Here is a 20,590-nt window from a genome sequence, read left to right on the forward strand (position 1 = left end):
AGAGAAGGAGAAAAATGCTGTCCTTTGGGGACTCTGATAAAATGGCAAGTTGAAAAATCAGTGAAGGCAGCCAGTACATGCAAAACAGATGTCAGCTGGGTACAAATCCCAGGAGCTGGAAGGCTCCCTCCTGTGGATTCCGTGCAGTCAGCCTGCAGGACATTCCTAGTGCCGACGGGCAACAGAGAGCCGGCCCTTTCCCAGACGTGTGTGAATTTCTAGTCCTCTGCAAAGGCATACGCGTGCCTTCCTGTGGCTTCCTGCTTCTGTGTTCCCTTGAGGCTTTGCTTCCTGGGTCTGGAAGCTTCAGTAAAGCCCCCAGGTCCAGGCAGGCGTGGGAGGGACACAGGACCTCTCCCTGCCTAACAGCCTCAGCAAACTCCTCTTCCCCGGGGAAGCAAGGCCACCACTCGCCGGGGCTTGACTGAAGAGGTTAGGACCCACCGGGAGATCGTCACACTCCCACGGTCGGCTGGTGCACAAACACGCACACATATTCACATGCACACATATTCGTGCACACACACACACACACACCCCACACGCACTGCTTGCACAGACTTGCATACACGCCTTTCATGCTTCATGATCCTGTCATGTGCCGGGCGTGGTGCTGGGGAAACACTGGGTGGTAGAAATGGGGGGCTGGGGGGACCCATCCCAGGGGGGATCGGACAGATGGCCCACACTTATCTTGTGCGGACTTGGCTCTGGTGTCAGCCTCGCCCGAGGGTCGCTTCTTGGTTTTCCATCATTCAGTCGATAATCCAGGTGGCAAAATGCTCCCGCGGACTAACAGGGACGAGGCTTGTGAGGCCCCTCCGCCCCGTCGGGCCCAGGTAGATGATCACAAAGCTTTCAGTCTTTCCTCCTGCCTGCAGCTCCTGAGCGAGCGTCCCAGGAGTATCCTGGGAACGTGAACGCGGAAGTCATCGGGCGTTGAATGAGCAGTAACCAAACGTCATGTGTTTCATTAATAATCAACCTACCATGTAAATTAGCACAGCCCGCCTCATAGCAATCAGGCTAACACCGCCCTGTTTTTCTGCCTTTTTTCCTTCTTTTAGGTCCTCAGCAGCTAAAGCTGCTCTTGACTGTCTCATTATAAAGAGAGAAACTGCAGAATTCTATCCCCAGCTACTGCATATTTCTGCTGAGAAGCAATAAGTCACCCCTACAAAGCGTTTTCATTTATAAACGTTTTTTCATGGGTTACCTCGTTTGCTACCTGCAACAACCCCGGGGTAGTTTTATCCTTGGCCCCATTTCAGAGATGTAAAGTCTGAGGCTCAGGGGAAGCTAGTGCCTGCTCGAGGTCATGCAGCTGGTTGTGAGTCAAGACCAGGCTGCATCTGGACGCCAGAACGATGCTTCCATTTCACCCCAGTGACTGGAGAATTAGACCTCCTCTCTGCGGATTGCCACCGGGGATTTCTGTTTTATCAGACGCAGATGATACACCGAGGTTAAAGGCAGTGAAAAAAGTCACCATTGTGAAGGGTTTGCAAGAAGATTGGGAGGCCAGGGCCCCAGTCCTGGCTCTGCTTTGTAGGCTTCTCCAGGCCTCAGTTTCCTCTTCTGAAAGCTTCGGTGGCTGGATGGGGGAATCTGTGGTTCCCCCGGCTCACCAGTCCCCAGCCGCCTCCTTCCACGGAGTTTCCCAGTTGCTTGCGGGACACTGTTGGAGACCTTCTGAGGAGGGTTCCGGGTGAAAAGTCACTGTCGGGGCGGATGGAGCAGGTCCGTCTTGGGGTCCCCTCGTGCCCTGTTTGACACCCCCACCAGGGTTGCTGGGAGGTACCAGGCAGGAACGCAGGCCCTTTCAGGCTGCTGGCCCACACCCCCTGCCTGGGCAGAGCACCCCTCCTTCCACGCTTCTCTGAGGCAAACAGACCACCTGGTGAAGTGAGTGCACCCCGCCTCATGGTCTCCCAAAGGGTGTTTCTTGTCTCCATCTGGAGATTCCTGGAGGCAGGAGGGTTGAGCTCACAGATTGGGGGAGGCATTGCCTGACGGTGTGGTACTCGATAGCAAAGGATCGATAAAGATTTGTTCAAATTGAAAAACATTATAGGCACGTATCCATTTGTGGAGAGGGGAGAGAGAGCCTGGAGGGTGGGAGTCAGAGGGGGGGGGAGGGAGGAGGCAAAAAGGGAAACTAAAGGAACACGTATCGGGACATGCATACTCTCGCTTTTTTCTTTCCACTCTGATCACTCTTGTAATTTAAGCCGTAATTAGATGAATGGATGGACGGATGATGGATGGATGGCCGGACTGAAGGTCAGATGGTTTCAGGCTGGTTTTTGCCGCAGGAAAAGGAGGCAGGAGCACCACCGTGTGGCTGTCTGGTGAATTGCTTCAACCGGAAGAGCAGGGCGCCTGGGTGGTGGGGCTGTTGGCCCTCAGGGCACCGCCAACCGCGGAGTCGCGAGTCGCAGGCTGCGGGGCTCCCGCCACCTCAACTGCCTGCAGCTCCTGGCAAGCAGCCTGGGCCAGGAAGGAGCTCCACAATCTCCCTGAATGCCTTGAGTCGCAACAAGACAGAGGATGGGCGCTTTTCTGGTAGAGGAGGGTGGCCCTACGGCACAGGGGCCCTGGGGCGCCCCACCACCAGGGGTCCTGATGTTCCGGGGTGGGTGGCCTCAGCTCATGTTTATTGCATTCTGCATTCTGTAGCCATTCTAAGCCAAGGCCAGAAAGGTGCCCGAGGTGACACTGCTGATGCTGTGTGCTGCTGGGACCGCAGCCTGGACCCTTGCCGCCCACCCGGCACGTTCACCGCCCTCATCTCCCTGGCCGCCCCCGAGCCCGCCTGCACGTGTCTGGGATGTCGCCACAGAGGGTAGGGGGGCTCTGCACACTGCCCACTGCCGGGCCCTCGGGTAGCAGCGGCTCTCGCTTCTCCAGCCTGGCCGTGCTCCCTTACAGGCCAGCATCAGGAGGAGAGTCTGTGCCGTGGCCGGTGAGAGAGGGCTCCCTAGCATTCCTGCCTGTGGGTGGTTGCTGGTCCCATCGAGAAGCAGCTGAGTGCCCACTGACAAAGAATCCAAGGGCCGTCAGGGGTGGTCCCGTGGATTGTGGGTATCTGGGAAGGCTTCCTGGAGGAGGTGAGAGCAGAACCGAGATGAACATGGGAAAGAGGAAGGGCAAAGGCAGGGACTGGGATTTGGTCTCCAGAAGGGACTAGATGCAGCATGTCCAAGTGACAAAGAAAGGACACTTAGAAAGTGGAAGGTGGGAGGTGGAAGCCATGGCCCAGGCACCTTCCTGGCCTTATTCTGTGTGGTGACAACCGCTCTCTACTCCCGAACTCACCCCTGCCTCCTGGAGGTTGGAGCAGGAGGATCGGCCAGCCCTGGCCAATGAGAGACCCCGATCCCTCCCACTGGCACGGCGATTGGTGCGGGGGCGATGGCTTGTGACCGGGCTGGGCCAATCAGAGTCAGTCTGGGGCCTCTCCTTGAAACCACCGAGAAAGAGGCTTCCTTTCCACTGGGGTTTCTAAGATCGGGGACCACAGCCGACCATGTTGGTGATCTCAGCCCCAGGATAAAAGCCAACAGAGAAGAAAGCAAAGCTGAGAGATGGAGAGAGACAGACGCAGGCGTGGATTCTCCACTCGTTCATTCATTCACTCTGTAAAAACACCACTAGGCAAACTCTATCCCTGCTCCTGTAGCGCTTCCATTCGGCGTGGGCATTCAGGCCAAAAATATATATGAGTAAATACAAAGGCGATAAATCAACAGGACAATTTCAGATAATTATGAACACGAAGAAGAACAAAGGGTAGGACGATGGGGCAGAAAGTGGCTGGGGTGGGAAGGTCTTGCTTTAGTTGCTGGTCAAGGAGGTCTCTCTGCAGAGATGACATTTCAGCTGACCCCGGAATGAGTCAGCCATGGGGAGATCTGTCGCAAGGCCATCCAGGCAGAGGGGACAGCAAATGCCAATGTCCTGAGGCGGGAATGAATGAGATCTAGACAACATCGTCCGAGCATCTGGATCCAGCCATGCCTGAAGCTGACCCTTTTCCGTGACATGACCTAATGGTTCTGTTGTTGTTACAAATTGGGTTTCTGCAACTTGCTTTGTAAAAAGTGCTGTCATTTGAAAGAGGTCTGACACCGAAAAACATTGAATGCTGGTCCCCGAGGCCGAGATTTGTGTCCTGTTAGGTAAAGGGAAATCACTGAAGGTTTTTAAATCGGGGACGAATTTTCCTGACCTGCTCCTTCTTTCTTCTCTAGGCTCATCTCCCCTGTGTCCCACCCTCCCCTCCCCTTGTCCTGCCCTCTACCCTCCACCCGTACTGAACTTGGCTGCTGTCAGTTCCCTGGCAGCAACCTAGATATCACTTCCACCAGCTTCATTAACTCTCCTTACTCCCCAAGTCTGGGTTCGTTTCCCCAAGCCCGTGCTTGGGGAATATGGTATATTTGTATGCCATATCTACACCACAGCACTCATCAGCCCGATTTATAAATTTCAGGGTACTGTGTCCCCACCTACCTAGACCAGGAAGGAGCCCATGACGGCTCCTGTCTGGTTCTTTATATATTTAAAAAAAAAAAAAAATATATATATATATATATAATTTTTATTTTTATATTATGTATATTTTTTTATGTTTTTTTAAATGCTTATTTTTGAGAGAGAGAGAGAGACAGAGCATGAGTGGGGGCGGGGCAGAGAGAGAGGGAGACACAGAATCGGAAGCAGGCTCCAGGCTCTGAGCTGTCAGCACAGAGCCCGACACGGGGCTCGAACTCACGAGCTATGAGATCATGACCCGAGCCGGAGTGGGATGCTTAACTGACTGAGCCACCCAGGCACCCCCTGTCTGGTTCTTGTTGGAAACCCCAGCATCTGGCACCTAGCAGGCACTCGATAGACATGTATTAGCGAAGACAGTTATAGACTGAATGTCTGTATCCCCCCAGAATCCATGTTGAAGCCCTGATCCCCAGTATGATGGTATTTGGAGGTGAGGGCTTTGGGGAGGTGAGTAGGTTAGATGAGGGTGGGAGCCCCTTGATGGAATTAATGTCTTTATAAGAAGAGTACAAAAAGCTGGAACTTGAGGACTCTCTCATTCTCTCTCTCTCTCTCTCTCTCTCTCCCTCCCTCCCTCCCTCCCTCCTTCTCTTTCTCCCTCTCTGACAAGTGAAAACTCAGCAAGAAGCTTGTCCTCGCCAGAAACTGACTCTGCGGGCACCTTGATCTTGAACTTCCCGGTCTCCCTGCGAGAAATCAGCGTCGTTTAAGTCACCCGGCCTGTGGTATTGGGTGGCAGCCCAAGATGGCCAAGACAGGGAGGGAGCGCCGAGGGAAAGAGGGCAGAAGGAGGAGCCCGGAACACGACAGGTGTCAGTGGTAACTTGAATAAATGAGTGGATGACCCGGCACAGGGCGGCTGGAGGGATTTAGCCCTTGGGAGAGGCTAAATGAAGGTGCTTCATTGCCACGGCTGCCTGCTAAGGCCAGGGGTGTTGGAGGGGACCCCGGGGGGCTGGGAGGTTTCAGACGGCAAGGGCCTGCCTGATGCTGCATGGGGGCTCCGCAGGCCTGGACCCTGCTGTCCCGCAGAGGGGTCCCAGTGGCTCCCGAGAAGGCCTGCGTTCACTTCCATTCCGGGCTGGGATCCTGGGCTAGGAAGAGAGCCCCGGAGTTGGTTACTAAAGGGGGGAAGATAAAGTTGGGGGATTACAGCCTTAGAACAGCAGCTGGCCTGCGTCTGCCCATCTCAGCAGCCTTACCCCAAACAACCAAACACCCCAAGTGCAGAAAGTGGTGGGTAAAGTAAGCCACAAAGAGCTGCGAGACCATTTACTATGTTAATAAAAGCTGCGAGAGAATTGGGGAGGCTCTAAATAAAATCACACTCGGTGGAAAAAGAAAAGACCCGCTGGTTACGCAAAATAGAACTTTTTAAACATTTATCCGTGTTTGAGGGACAGAGCTCGAGCGGGGGAGGGGCAGAGAGAGAGGGAGACGCAGAATCCGAAGCGGGCTCCAGGCTCCGAGCCGTCGGCACAGAGCCCGACGCGGGGCTCGAACTCACGGACCGGGACATCATGACCTGAGCCAAAGCGGGACGCTTAACCGACTGAGCCTCCCCGGGTGCCCCTGCATAAGCAAAATATAGATGTGCACATATAATACAGTGAGGATGGGAAGAAATGGGAATTTGTTCTTAATGTCCTTGGATTATTTTTTAAGTTTTCTGTATGATGACACACAGTTCTAGCTGACTGTCAGCAATGTGCAAGATCCAAAGAATACTCCAGATGTTTCTACACTCTCTCTCCACCAAGGAGAGACGGAGGGCTGAGGGCCATGGTCTCCTGTGTGCGCCCTGCGTGCTGGGACCCACGCCCCCTGCGGCGGGAGCAGGCCCAGGTGACCTCGAGGCAGGACCCAGTCGCAGAACAGCCTCGCCCAAGACCCCCTTTCTCCTCCTGTCGGTCTCGTCGGACCTGCGTGTTACCTCGGGGCTTCCTGTCTCCAAACTTGTTTTCTTAGGAGGGAAACATAATCTCTCCAGCGCTGGGCTGGGAAGGCATGCAAATCAGCCTAACAGTGCTCGGTTTTGTGAGTTCTCCTCTTATGCAAAACCTCCTGAAATAAATCAGTCATCCCTAAGCCGTGGGAGGCTTGAGGGGCACAGGAGGGAGAAGGTGGGGGAGCAGGGGATGGGGCCCCAGCCTACCCCCGGGTCTCCTCGAGGCCGCCAGATGGCGGCACGCGCAGGGCCTGGGGCCCAGAGTGCAACCTGCAGGTGGCCGAGGGGCTGGCTCTCGGGGCAAGCGCCCGGGCTGCTCCTTCCCCGGTGCTGGGGTCAAGTCCGGGGAAGCGTGAATTTGACCTTTCTTCTCAAAGGTCACCTCTGCGAGGACGCGTGGAGCCTCTCTAGGGGCCGTCTGGGGTGGCTTTGGAGCCCCGCGCTCCTGGCTTGGGATGGAGGGAGAGAGACAGAGACAAAGGAAGGAAGGAAGAAAGTGACGAGTTGGTACAAAATCAGGTGTACGAGGCAGGACTTTATTTTCACGTTTATTTCTTTTTAATGGGATGATTTAGCCGCTCCTTTCTCTTCCAGCAGGTCTGGGGCGCGGAGGGGCGCAGAGCGCGGCTCCCAGGGCGGAGGGCTGGCGGGCGGGAGTGCCGTCGGGCCGGGAAGCTTTGATAAGCAAATGCCGGGGCGCTCTCTATTGGCTGCTCCTTCACCGCCAGATTTTGACACAAATAATCAGATTGAAAATCAAGGAGGGGAACAGAAGAGGGGAAAAAAAAAACAGAGAGAGAGAGAGAGAGAGAGTGAGAGAGGGAAAGGGAAAAAAAAAAAAAAAAAGGAGAAGTATCTATTGGAGCAGAGTCCGAGGTTGACAGAGTGGAGCCGGTCCCCAGAGAGGCTGAGTGAGGTTCCCACCAAGACCCGCGACCGACCCGGACGCCAGGTGAGGGCTCCATCCCAGCCTTTTCTTTTTAAATTTGCATGCGTGACTTAGGTTGTTTCCAGGCAGGTTCCCGGGGCCCTTCTGCAGTCATGGGGAGAATGAGGTGGGCTCGGAGATCTCTTCCATGGGGCACAGCTTTCAGTGTTTGAACCCGGCCGGGGAGAAGGCAGTGAGAGGCAGAGCCCGTATGGGAATTACGCCCTCTGCCAACCGTGCATAAGTACCCTTTCCAAAACCCCATCGGGTCTGCAAGGATCACCTGCGTGTGCGAGGTCATACCCACACCCCATATCTCCCAGGGACCTGGCCAGAGCGTGGGGCGACACTCCTTGAGGTGCCTGGCTTGGGTCGGGGGGAGCCTGGGGCACCGACTGGCTGTGTCCCCCCCCCCAGCCCTCTGAACTTGCCTTGTCTATAAAACAGGAGTGAACCCCAGTTCCTGGGACACTTTGAGAGTGAGTGCCCTCTCATCCAGAGCCTCGTGAGGGGAGAAGGGAGAGTGCCTTGTCCACTGCCCTGGCCCCCAGCCTCCAGGAACGAGAGGGCTATAGAAGGGCACATGTCGTCTCAGTCTTTTCTACCTAACTTTGGAGAAAAACCCAAGTTGAGAGTCTGGGCGTCTGGGTGAGGTCCCCGCTCTACAACAGGGTTTGTTAAGGGGGAAGGTGGTCCCTAGAATCGCTGTGGGTAGCTGCTTGTGTACATTTTTCTGAGAGAGTCTGAAGTTTTCACGAGTCGCCTAGAGGGGGCTAATGAATTTGCAGGCTCCGAACTTGGTTCTGGCACGAGCTAACTGAGCTGCACCTGCCCGCGGGGCTCACGCCTCCTAATATTTCTTCGTAAGCAACGGACGGGGAGAAGACTTCAGTCTTAGTGAGCTGGCAAGTTTCTCGTCCTCGGAGGTGGTACACAGGGGACCCTTTATGTACGGAGATGTGTGAGATGGCCTTCCAGCTCCAGATCTGGGGAGTCGGTATGCTGGTTTCCCTGCAGAACGTTCCTGGGGAGCATCAGAGACCCCCATCTGGGTTGCGTTTGATGGATGGAGTTAGTCAAAACCAATGCAGAACATTTTCTCGAGGTTTTCAGGAGGGTGGGTGGGGTGGGGGTCCTCTTGGAGAACCACAAGGACTCCCGACGTGTCTGGGGCCAGATCGCCACCAGGAAAATAGCCTGATCACATGTGATCTCGACCCTTTTCGGCAACAACAGAAAACCTCACCCTCCTTAATTTAGAGGGAGGTTTTTTTGTTCATTTGCTCTCAGGCATTCAGACCGATGGGAGCTGCTCCAGTTCAGAGATGTTGGGGAAACGTGTTGTTCACTCATTTGTGTTCTCATTGTGGTAAAATGCACATCACGGGAAAGTGACCGTTTTCACCATTTTTTGAGTGTGCAGTTCTGTGGCATTAAATGCATTCACAATGTTGTGCAACCATCACCACCGTCCATCTCAAGAACTCCCTTCATCTTCTCAAACTGAAACTGCCCTTTCTGTGTCTATGAATCTGACTTCTCTGGAGACGTCGTATAAGCCGAGTCCTATGACATTCGTCCTTTCGTGACTGTCTTATTTCGCTTACACGTGCCCTTGAGACCCATCATGTTGTGGCAGGTGTCAGGACCTCCTTCCTCGATACGGCTGAATAATGGTCTGTTGTATGGAACAGCCATATTTTGTCTGTCTACCCCCCGCTGATGGACAGTTGGGTTGTTTCCTTCCATCTTTTGGTTATTGCGAACAGCGCTGCGATCAATTTGGGTAGACCAGGCGTCTGTTTGAGTCCCTGCCTTCCGTTCTTTCGGGTGCAAGCTCAGAAGTTGGTTCACTCAGGATAATTGCAGTCTCTCAACATAAGAGGAAGACGGGAGAAGTGCTTGCAAATTTCAAATAAGAATAATGACCGCTCTCCGCGCGGGGCCCCTAACATCGCCCCGGACCCGTTTCCCCTGACTCTTACCTGGAAAAGGGTTTTTAATTTTTGTTTGTGTTTCCCCTTGAGTCACGTCTTTAAACAGAAAGGAAGTCTGAAGCGTCCTCTATCACTGACTCTGAGAAACAACGGAGTCTTACCCAACCCTCCCAAAAAGGGAACCCGGGTGATGAGTTTCTCAGTCAAGGTAGGTCAGTCCCGCGTTGAAGGTCAACAAATTGTGCATGGGATTTTAGAGCAAAAGGGAAGTTTAGAAATCTCTTAGTCCAACGGTCCCTTTTGAGAGATAGGAAAACCAAGCCCCAGGTTGGAGGCTGACGTGGTCAAGCTCAAGGTCGCCAAATCAGACCCAGCCCCACGGGAGGCCCGAGGTGCCTCGTCGTGGGGAAATCACAAGGCTGCGGCTCTGCGTCCGCCTGGAAGTAGGGGTGTGGGGCTGAGATTCTGACCCCGGGGTCGGGGCACCCTCTATCGGGATCGAGGGTTTTGGACGAGATGTTAACACCAAGTCTCTTTCCGGAGGCCGATACCATCAAGACCTCTGTTTCATGAAGAAATCTTAGGGTTCTTTCACAATCTCTGCTCCGAGCCCTTTCTCAGAACCGTCGAGTGAATCAAAACGGTGTGGTTGTTAATTAACTACAGTATAGGTGATTGGTTCCTGTTTTTTTTTTTTCTTTTAAACTCAGCTAACAGGGGCCAAAAGGAAGTTCTCGCGGTGTGTTTGCCCCCACGGGCGCTTAAAGGCTGGGCCATGAGGCTGGCTGTGCCTCCCTGCCAGGCTGAGCTGAGAGAACTTTCTGGGGAGGGAAGGGGAGGAAGCTGGGGACTCTGAGGGGATCACCAGAATGGGCCCTGAGGGTCGCCTTCCTCCAGCCGGGGACCCTGCAATCTGGGCCCCCTTGCTCATGCACTTGTGCTGTCCTGGGTTCTAACCAGTTGACCTCTATGGGGTCCTCAGGCTCTGAGCCCAAGGGAACACCAAAGCTTCCTGAAGGAAGTCTTTCTCACCTGCTTCTCCACTCAAAGCTCTTCAGGAACCCACGTGGAACTTCTGGGTTCTGAAAAAAAACAGAGGGATCAAAAGAATTGGATTCCGCCCCCCCCCCCCCCCCGCCATCTCGCCCCACCCACCAGCCTTCCCTCCCTGCTCCAGGCGGGCAGAACCACAGATGCCCACGGGCAGAGCCCTGGGCCAGGAGTTCAAGTCCCAGCAGAACAGGAACACCGGGCCTGGACAAGCCACTTTCCTCTCTCAGCCTCAGTTTCCCCCTGTGAGCCTGGAAGACAACCTTGTCCCCAGTGGGTGTCAGTTTGGTGACATCGTGCACACCAGGGAGCTTCAAATGCCTTCCTTAGCATGTGGAAGGAGTTCCCTCTGCACAGAGTAAGCGCCCGCCCGGTGGTCTGACGGTCAGGACCATAGAGGCCTGGCGGGGGGGGGGGCGGCCTGGGATCCGCTGGGGATCATGAGCCAGTCTCTAAGCCTCCGTTCCTCCTCCGAAAAATGGGGCAGTAGCAACTCAGCCCCTAGGTCAGAATTAACCGAGCTAAGGCCACGCAGATGCTGGCTGCAAGAAGGCTCTCCTGGGATTCCGGCACTGAAGCTTTAAGGCTTGCCTTTGGTTCTGACTTCCTAATAAGATACTATATAAAAATAATAAATCATCTTTTGATGGAGAGACCATGGTCCCTTGGAGGCCTCCCCCCCCCCACCGCCCCAGAACAAAAAGCAAAAAAACCAAACCAAAACCCAGTCCCCACATCCCCCTGTGTGTGTGTTGGGGGGGACCCCGCTGGCTTTGCCTAGGGTCTGGCCTCCCCAGGGGGTTCCTGGGGCCAAGAGTTAGAAGGGGAAGGAAGGGGGCTGTGAGGAGCCCGGGCGGGGGAGGGGGAGGGGCAGGAGGAAGAAGACTGTCCCCGGGAGATAAGGCCACCGCAGGCTGCCCGACAAGCCTGGGGGGCGGCCAACAGGCCAGGCAAGCCTTGTGAAGGCAAAATCTGACAGCTGGACGGGACCCCAGGGCCTTCGAGCCCCACCTCCTCGTTTCAGATCCCAGGGGGGAAGGGCCTGGAGCATGTCCCTGGTCCCGGTCCAGGGCTCAGCCCTGTCCTCAGAGTGCACCTGCTTTGGGCGGGGTACTGGGAATGCAAATGGACAGGCCAGGACAGGATGTGGGCTGTGCCTGCCTTCCTGAAGCTTCTTCTCCCATGGGCTGAGACGCCACCACCTGCTCTGTGCTCCTGCAGCCCAGGCCCCACGCCAAGCACTTTGCACATTTGTTTGCAAGGAGGTCCTTTCTGCTCCGACAGTTGCAGGAAGGTGGGTTGAGATCCCCATTTAGCAGATCTGGACACTGAGACCTACAGCGAGGAGGGCAGGGCCTAGGATGACCCAGGAGCAGAGGGGTCTCTCCAGACTCCCGATGCCCTGGGGACTCTGGTGAGGGGCAGGCAGTCCTAGGCACAGCTGGGGGGGGTCCGTCTCCTGCCTCGTTCGGGGTCCTCCCTGGGGGAAGGAGTTCCTCCCTGGGCCTGCTCCAAAGGCAGGGCTCCAAGCTGCTCTCTCTAATCTCCCTCCTCCCAGCCGGTTCCTTGCCTTGGCCTTATCACCCAGGCCTGGCTGTTGTTGGAGCAGCTATAATCCTTTTCCCGCGCTTGGCCCTGTGGTCCCTGCAGCCCTCCGTGGCTGCTGGCCTGGGGAAGGGGGTTCCTGCTCCAGTGCCCAGGAAAGGGACCAGCAGAGGAGCCACCGGGAACGGCATTGGCAAAGTATTTCCTGCGCCCCTGCCTGGGCATGGCATGGGGGTGAAGAGGAAGGAGCCGCACCCAGATGCTGTCTGTCTCCCAGGAGCCCTCAAGGGAAGCCGGGAGCATCAAGGTGTTCTGGCTCTGCCGCTCCCCGACCCCCGCCCGGGGCCAAGTACAGGTCCCTTACTGATTTGGGCCTCGTGTCTTCCCCAACCCCCTGGCCGCTGTCCACTGCTCGGTTCCTGCAGTTGGTGGACATTGGCCTCCTTCTCCACGTCCGGCCTCCCAGTAGGGTGCACTGGTGGTCTTCTCCGGCCTTGAGCCCCACATGCAACTCCAAGCCTCCCCTCCACCCCCATGCAGAGAGAAGGCTCCTCCCTCTCTGGGCCCTGGACTCGGGGCTGGGGCCACGGACAAGGGGCAGCCCTGCTCTGGCTGCATCGGCACCAGGGTAATGCGGATTTGCTATTGGGGTGGCCCTGATGCAACCTGCCTGCCCCCCGTCCCCTCCGTGGTAAGCACTGAGCACATGAGAGACCCAGTGCCAGGCACCTGGATGCCATGCCTTACAGAAAAGGCAGTAGGCCCAGAGAGGTTAAGCATCTGCACCCAAAGCACACAGCGGGTGAGCCGAGATTCTAACCCATGAGCATCTGACTCCAAAATCTGCACTCGGACCACCCCTTTCCGTGGCCTCCAAATGCAGACGCCACAGGGGTGAAATTCAGCTTTCTGGCTGCGGGGCCCACGGGGGAGGCACCCCTGCCCTTCCTCCTCTGCTCCCAGTGCAGCTCAGGGCGTGTGGACAGGAGCAGGCTGACCCTGGGGGTTTCTAGAAGGTGGGTGTATTAGTTTCCTGGCAAGGGAGCAGTAGGGGAGGGAAGGTTAGGATTTCTGCCATAGGAAAGTACTAGAAACCGGGTGGCTTAAACAATTCATTCTTTCAAGGCTCTGGAGTCTGGAGATCCAAACTCAAGGTTTCAACAAGGGCAGTTGCCTTCTGGAGGAAGGAATCTCCAGATTCTGATTCGTGGATTTGAGCCCCACGTCAGGGTCTGAGCTGACAGCATGGAGTCTGGAACCCACTTGAGATTCTGTGCCTCCTTCTCTCTCTGCCCCTCCCCCACCCTCTCTCTCTGTTTCTCTCTCTCCCTCTCAAAAATAAATGGACATTACAAAAAATGGGGGGGGGGGTGCCCTGGGTGGCTCAGTCGGTTAAGCATCCGACTTTGGCTCAGGTCATGATCTCACGGTTCGTGGGTTCGAGCCCCATGTCGGGGTCTGTGCTGACGGCTCCGAGCCTGGAGCCTGCTTCGGATTCTGGGTCTCCCTCTCTCTCTGCCCCTCCCCCGCTTGTGCTCTGTCTCTCTCTGTCTCTCAAAAATGAATAAATGTAAAAAAAAAAAAAAATTAGAAAAAAAATTTTTTTATCTGCCAAGACCCTATTTCCAAATGAGGTCACATTCACAGGTTCCGGGGAGTCATGAACTTTTTTTTTTAATTTTTTTTTAATGTTTATTTATTTCTGAGACAGAGCATGAGTGGGGGAGGGGCAGAGAGAGAAGGAGACACAGAATCCGAAACAGGCTCCGGGCTCCGAGCCGTCAGCACAGAGCCCGACGCAGGGCTCGAACCCACGAACTGTGAGATCGTGACCTGAGCCCAAGTCGGTCGCTCAACCGACTGAGCCACCCAGGTGCCCCAGGGGTCATGAGCTTCCGGGGGACACTTTTCAACTCAGGACAGTGGGTTCTGACTACAGGAGGCGGCTCCAAAATACAGAGAATGTTGTCCTCTTGTCCTTCCCAACCATCCTCGCCCTCTCTCCGTGCAGGTGTGGGGTGTGCGCTCACAATGCCACGCTCCTTCCTGGTGAAGAGCAAGAAAGCTCACACCTACCACCAGCCCCGCCTCCAGGAAGATGAACCCATCTGGCCTCCTGCCTTTAGCCCTGGTGAGTCAGAGCTCCCCTGCTGTGCCCACCCGGGGCTCCCTGTCCCCTTGTTGGGAAGTCTGCGGGGGGGGGGGGGGGGGGGGGGGCGGAGGGGGGCGCGGCATATGTTGGTTGAACGAATGAATGAATGCACCCGTCCCTTCTGGCCCCTTGGGATGACGGAAGCTTCCGGATTGGAGCTGGCCCTCCGCAGCTGACATGTGGGTCCTAACCAGAGTCAGAAAAGATCTAGGGCTGAGCTCAGGTGCTCAGAAAACGAAGCCTGGTCCAGGAGTTCTCCTTCTGGGTCCCCTTTGGCCGCAGCCCTGCTCCCCCCATCCTGGGGCCCGGTCAGGCAGGGCCCGTGCACATGAGCAGCCGGGGACAGCAGCAAATGGGTCTCTGGGTCCCCATCATCTTGGGAAGGGTGTCCCCCACCCCACCCCCTGCTCCCTCTGGACTGCCCGGAGCTGTGGCCGGTGGCTCTGATGGTCTTGTCTCCCCACAGGGGCCAGGGACCAGGTCCTGAGCAACGATCCCGTCCTCAGCACCCTGTTCCCGAACCAGCGCCTGGCCTGGACTGACCTCAAACGGGAAACAGAGCTGGAACTGGACCAGAGCCTGACCAGGACGGCCTTGGTGCCAGGTAGGCGGGCTGGGACCCCCGGCCATCCACAACCCCCACCCCCTCCCCACCCAACCAGTGCAAGTGGAAGGAAGGGTGGACGGGCTCTGGAGTCAGGAAAGAGCCACGAGGTCACCCGGATGCGATCTGAGCTCTCCAGCTTCTGCCTGGCCCCCGCTCGGACGGGGCACTCATACCCAGCTGAGAGCTTCTGTGCGGTGGGCGGGCTGGTCCAGGGGGTGAGGTGGGCACTCTGCGGGTGCTGAGGGCGTGTTTCCGGGGTGAAAAGGTGAGGAGCCACAGTGAGGACCCAGGCCCGCTCCCACAGTAAATATTTGGGTTGCAGCCCCAGACCCTCATGGTGAGGTCGCTAGGTGGGGAGGGGTGGGGAGTGGCGCCCAAATGATAAATAAATGAATCGCCACCATACATGTGTAGACACGCGTCCCGCTCTCCACAGAGGGCCCCGCTGTGATGCCCCGATCCCAGGACAGGGACTCCGACTCACCCCCATTCTACAAGCCCAGCTTCTCCTGGGATGCCCTGGCCCCCTCCTATGGCCACAGCTACCGGCAGGCCCCCTCCACCATGCAGTCTGCTTTCCTGGAGCGCTCCGTCAGCCTGTATGGGAGCCCTCTGGTGCCCAGCACTGAGCCGCCCTTGGACTTCAGCCTCCGCTGCTCCCCGGGCATGGACGCGTACCACTGTATCAAGTGCAACAAGGTAAGCAGCTGGGGAGGGGCGGTGGGGGGGGGGGGGCTCACGGGCCCTGCTCTGCATCCCCTCTGCAGGTCCCTGGCAGGGGCAGGCGTTCACAGCCGGGGGTTCCCTGTGCCCCGAATCTCGGGTCCTTTGGCGGGGTCAGGGCTTCAAAATGCTCGTCCCCATCATGGTGTTTGAGCCCTGACTGTGCGCCAGGCCTGTGCGAAGCACTTGATGCGCCTGAGCCCTGGGACGTGGATGAAAGGCTAAGGTTCAGAGAGGTTGAATCACTTGCCCCAGAACACACAGTAAGTGGACGTCAGTACCAGCGGGCTGACTATTCGGCCTCTAGAGAGGGCTGGGAGGGACCTTTTACACGCTCCCACAGCCCCCATTTTAGAGACAGGAAACCGAGCCACAGAGAGGGAAAGGGACCTTCCCAGGACACACAGCAAAAGCCGGCAGAATCGGCAACCCCGTGCTTCCCCTCCTTTATGCCCGTCTGTGCCTGGGCACGGAGGTGGAGGGGTGGGGGCGGCCTGGGGACCCCAGGCCCGGCTCCCCGTCCGCAGCACCCCCCCCCCCCCCGCCGTGGCCTCACGCTCTGCCCTGCCCTCAGGTGTTCTCCACCCCACACGGGCTCGAAGTGCACGTCCGACGCTCCCACAGCGGGACCCGGCCCTTCGCCTGTGACATCTGTGGCAAAACGTTCGGCCATGCCGTGAGCCTGGAGCAGCACACGCACGTCCACTCCCAGGTAGGCAGCTCGCCAAGCACCGCCCCCCCACCCCCGTCCTGCTCTGTGCTGCCCCCAGGAAGCCTGGGAGCTGTGCCTGGGTCTCTCGCCCTGCCCCTGAGGGTGACACAGACCAGGGGTCCTTCCCTCCCCCATCTGGGTCCCCCAAACCTGCTCTTCCTAAAAATGATTACATGATATATATTTTTAAATTTGTTCTTTTTTTTTTTCAACGTTTATTTTTTTATTTTTTGGGGGACAGAGAGAGACAGAGCATGAACGGGGGAGGGGCAGAGAGAGAGGGAGACACAGAATCGAAAACAGGCTCCAGGCTCTGAGCCATCAGCCCAGAGCCCGACGCGGGGCTCGAACTCACGGACCGCGAGATCGTGACCTGGCTGAAGTCGGACGCTTAACCGACTGCACCACCCAGGCGCCCCTAAATTTGTTCTTTATAGAGAATGTTTGTTCTATAATGCTAGTTATGTTACAGTTTTCCCAAAACTGTATATAATATATACAATTATAACAAACTTCACTCCCTGATGGACCAAATCAATCTCACGTGCCGTTGGAAGAGGCTCCTGGCCCAGTGGGATTTCGGGGGACAGGGAGATGTCCGTGACACGGAGAAATGGTCCTGCCCTCTGGGTGATCAGTACAGGTGTCCTCAGCTTTGAGGCTCTCGACTTCGAGAATCTTGGGGTCAGGCTTCAATGTCCGTCTTGTCCCACGTAGCCCTTCTTGAATATTCCATTCCAGGGAAAGCACCCGAAATGACCTGAGTTGCTAACACCGGAGTAAATAGAAGCTGAGGCAGGAAAGGCAGGATATGGTCATGAGAGCTTGTGAATGCAACATGTGCTCAGCTCTCCACCCTTCGAGGTCATGACTGCTGTTGTAATGTCCAGATGAGGAAACTGAGTCTCAGCGGGGGGGGGGGGGGGGGGGGCGGTTAATGACTTGCCTGAGGTCATGTTGGCCTATAAGGGGCAGAAGCCAGAATTGGGTCCCAGTAATACAGACCCTTAACCACAGTCCACGACGATGCCCCAGATCAGTCGGTCTATCAGTCAGTCAACAAACGCATGTCGAGGCTTATTTTGCATGGGATACTGTAAAAGTTCCAGGGAATAACCCACAGGAGGCCACTCAGGCCCCATGTCTCGGCCCCCGTTGGAAATGCAGAAATGGGGGTCTCTGGGTCCTCTCCTCCAGGCCCCGTTCTCGAGGCCACCCCAACGAGTGTCCTGTTCCTCAGGGGATCCCGGCAGGGCCCGGTCCTGCAGCCAGCGTGGCAGTCCCGGGTCTCGAGGCCCCGCCTGCGCCTGACCCCCCGGGGCCTCGTTTCCTCCGGCAGGAGCGCAGCTTCGAGTGCCGGATGTGCGGCAAAGCCTTCAAGCGCTCGTCCACCCTGTCCACGCACCTGCTCATCCACTCGGACACGCGGCCCTACCCCTGCCAGTTCTGCGGGAAGCGTTTCCACCAGAAGTCGGACATGAAGAAGCACACCTACATCCACACCGGTGAGGCGCCCCGGGTTCCCCCGCCAAGCCCGCCCCTGCCCAGGCGCAGCCTCTGGGCGCCCCCACCCTCCTCTGTTAAAAGGTCCCCCCCCCCGGTTCAGCCCCACAAGTTACACAGTGAGGGGCGCTCCCCTCCTCGCGGAGGGCTGGACGCACGGTGCTATTTAAGCACACATTTAGGGGCGCCTGGGTGGCGCAGTCGGTTAAGCGTCCGACTTCAGCCAGGTCACGATCTCGCGGTCCGTGAGTTCGAACCCCGCGTCGGGCTCTGGGCTGATGGCTCAGAGCCTGGAGCCTGTTTCCGATTCTGTGTCTCCCTCTCTCTCTGCCCCTCCCCTGTTCATGCTCTGTCTCTCTCTGTCCCAAAAATAAATAAAAAACGTTGAAAAAAAAATTTAAGCACACATTTAGCGCCTGGGAAAAACACCAGGAAAGAAACAGCAAACGTGTGCTCTCTGGGTAGAAGTCAGAAGGGCAGGCGACTTTGTCTTTCATCCCTTCATTCCTCCAGCCATTCGCTCCCTGGCTGCTAAGCGAGTGCCTCTTTTGCACCAGGTGCTGGGCACGTTGACAAACAGGATGGACCCAGTCCCTGCCTGATCTCAGGGGGCGTAGGGGGTGACAGAGTTACAGTATTCTGGTCGGGGGGTGCAGGGGGTGACAGAATTGTAGTATTCCCATCTCCCTCTTATTTTTTTTTTTTTTATGTTTATTTATTTTTGAGAGAGAGAGAGAGCACAAGCAAGGTAGGGGCAGAGAGAGAGAGGGAGACAGCACGGAGCCCGATGCGGGGCTCGAACTCACAAACTGCCAGACCGTGACCTGAGCCGAAGTCGGAAGCTTAACCCACTGAGCCGCCCCGGCGCCCCTCCTGTCTCCCTTTTGTAGCTCCTTTTGAAAGTGAACGTAGGCAGGCCGTGAGATAACACATGGTGAAGTTCGGAGAGAAAATTCAGGGCACCGGGACAGGGGTGGGGGGGGTGGGGAGGGTGTGGCCTGGCACAAGGCCCTTGACCCCGTCCTTGCTGCCCCGCAGGTGAGAAGCCACACAAGTGCCAGGTGTGCGGGAAGGCCTTCAGCCAGAGCTCCAACCTCATCACCCACAGCCGGAAGCACACTGGCTTCAAGCCCTTCAGCTGTGAGCTGTGCACCAAAGGCTTTCAGCGCAAGGTAGACCTGCGGCGGCACCGGGAAAGCCAGCACAATCTCAAGTGAGGCTGCACCCGCCCCCGGCTCCGGGCCAGCCCGCCCTGAGGTCCCGAGACCCAGAGGGAGGCCGGCCTCGTGCACCCACACCCCCCCCCCCCCCCCAGTCCCCTGGAGTCAGCACCGGACGGGAATCTTGCAGCCTGTTTTGAGACTCACGAAATTGCTGTGTGACCTCGAGCAAGTGGCTTTCCCTCTCTGGACCGACATGTTCCTGCGGCAAAGGGTGGGGACTGGGTCGGGTCTTTTCTGAGCTGAAGTTGTCTAGAGATCTAAGAGCTTGGGCGCCTTCCCCAGGGCAGAGCCCAGAAGGCCAGCGTAGCCCCCTGTGGACAGGGGGAGGCCGAGAATAGACCGGAACTGGGATCCACAGAGAAATCTTCCCCCTGCCCGCTGCCCTTTGTGCTGAGATCTGGTTTTCAGCGGGCCTCTTTCTGGCTGCCACGGATGGCCAGAGCCGTCTCCTGCCCCAGAGGGAGGCCCGACGCCCCTCTGCTTCAGGCAGTGCTGCTGGCACTCAGCTGGCCATGGGGGTTCCAGTTCTGCTTTGAGGCCATGGGGCTGGAGAAAACGGCAGCTACCGCCATCAAAAGCCTGTCCCTCTCAACTGCTGTAAATCCAAATAAAGACACAGATTTATTTACATTTGACCCGCGTCTCACAAGTGCCTAGTGGGTGCGAGCTAGCTTTGGGAAGGGTTGGTAGGGAGCTTTAAAAGGCAGAGAAGGCTGGGGCGCCTGTCTGGCTCAGTCCGAACAGGATGTGCCTCTTGATCTCGGGGCTGTGAGTTCGAGCACCACGTTGGGTGTGGAAATTACTAGAAAAAAATCAAAAGCTAAAAAAACAACACACACACACACAGAAAGCTGTGGAGTTGCTGGCAGACAGGTTGGGGGACGTGTGCTCAGACCAAACTGGTGAGCACTGGAATAAAGTGTAAGAGGCCCTTGGGGCAAGGTTGCCGGGGAAGGGGGAGGCTAAAGCCGTGCGAGCAGGTATCTGTTTTCTGGCTGCTGTTAACGAATTACCGTGACGTTAGAGGCTTAAAACAATACGAATTATCCTTGTGCGGTCCTGGAGGTCAGGAGCCCCAAATGACTCTTACGGGGCTCCACCCAAGGAGTTCCCAGGGCTGGAGCCTCCAGGGGAGAGGCCGGGGGCCGCCCTCAGCTTGCGGCCGCTTCATCCGTCTCGAAAGCAGGCCTCTCTGATCCTTGTTTCCATCTCCTGCGTTATTCTTCTGCCTGGCCTCCCTCTTGTGAGGACGCTTGTGATCACATGGGGTTCACCTGGATGATCCGGCATAATCTTCCCATCTCAAGGTTCTCGACGTCATCGCCTTGCCGTGTGCTGAATAATGGCCCCCAAAGATGACACCCGCGTCCTAATCCCTGGAACCTTGTATGGCAAAAGGGACTTTGCAGATGTGGTCCAGTGAAGCTTGACGCGGCCCTTCACTAGCTGTAGAATGTGACAGAGAGTCCTTGTCCATTGGGAGGATTCCCTGAGGCCGTGCAGCAGTGAGCAGGGCCATGAATGTCCTGCCCATCCTCTGAGGCCCGCCCAAATGCTGCCTCCTCCATGAAGCCTCCCTTGGTTATTCCAGCCAGGAGCTCTCCCACCTCTGAAGGCTGAGCTCTTTGGGCTTCCCAGCTCAGGACCCACTGAACCTGCAATGGTTGTATGTGGGTCACTTTCCCCTCTGCCACAAGGTATT

At 56.8% G+C, this 20,590-nt stretch overlaps 1 protein-coding gene across 2 annotated transcripts; it reads left to right on the plus strand.

Moving 5' to 3' along the window:
- The first annotated feature begins 7,294 nt into the window (after window positions 1-7,294).
- On the plus strand, window positions 7,295-19,523 carry GFI1B (growth factor independent 1B transcriptional repressor). Of its 2 annotated transcripts, none has more exons than XM_043565737.1 (7): window positions 7,295-7,460; window positions 13,980-14,099; window positions 14,587-14,724; window positions 15,164-15,426; window positions 16,025-16,162; window positions 17,403-17,667; window positions 18,704-19,523. In XM_043565737.1, the coding sequence occupies exons 2-7, from the start codon at window positions 14,000-14,002 to the stop codon at window positions 18,880-18,882; spliced, it is 1,083 nt and encodes a 360-aa protein (XP_043421672.1). In that variant the 5' UTR covers window positions 7,295-7,460; window positions 13,980-13,999; the 3' UTR covers window positions 18,883-19,523. The 2 variants fall into 2 exon arrangements, with proteins under 2 accessions (XP_043421672.1, XP_043421671.1); XM_043565736.1 differs by having other exon boundaries at window positions 7,299-7,460; window positions 17,502-17,667.
- The last annotated feature ends 1,067 nt before the right edge of the window (window positions 19,524-20,590 follow it).

This window comes from Prionailurus bengalensis, chromosome D4 (assembly GCF_016509475.1).
Source record: "Prionailurus bengalensis isolate Pbe53 chromosome D4, Fcat_Pben_1.1_paternal_pri, whole genome shotgun sequence".
Taxonomy (NCBI): Eukaryota; Metazoa; Chordata; class Mammalia; order Carnivora; family Felidae; genus Prionailurus; species Prionailurus bengalensis.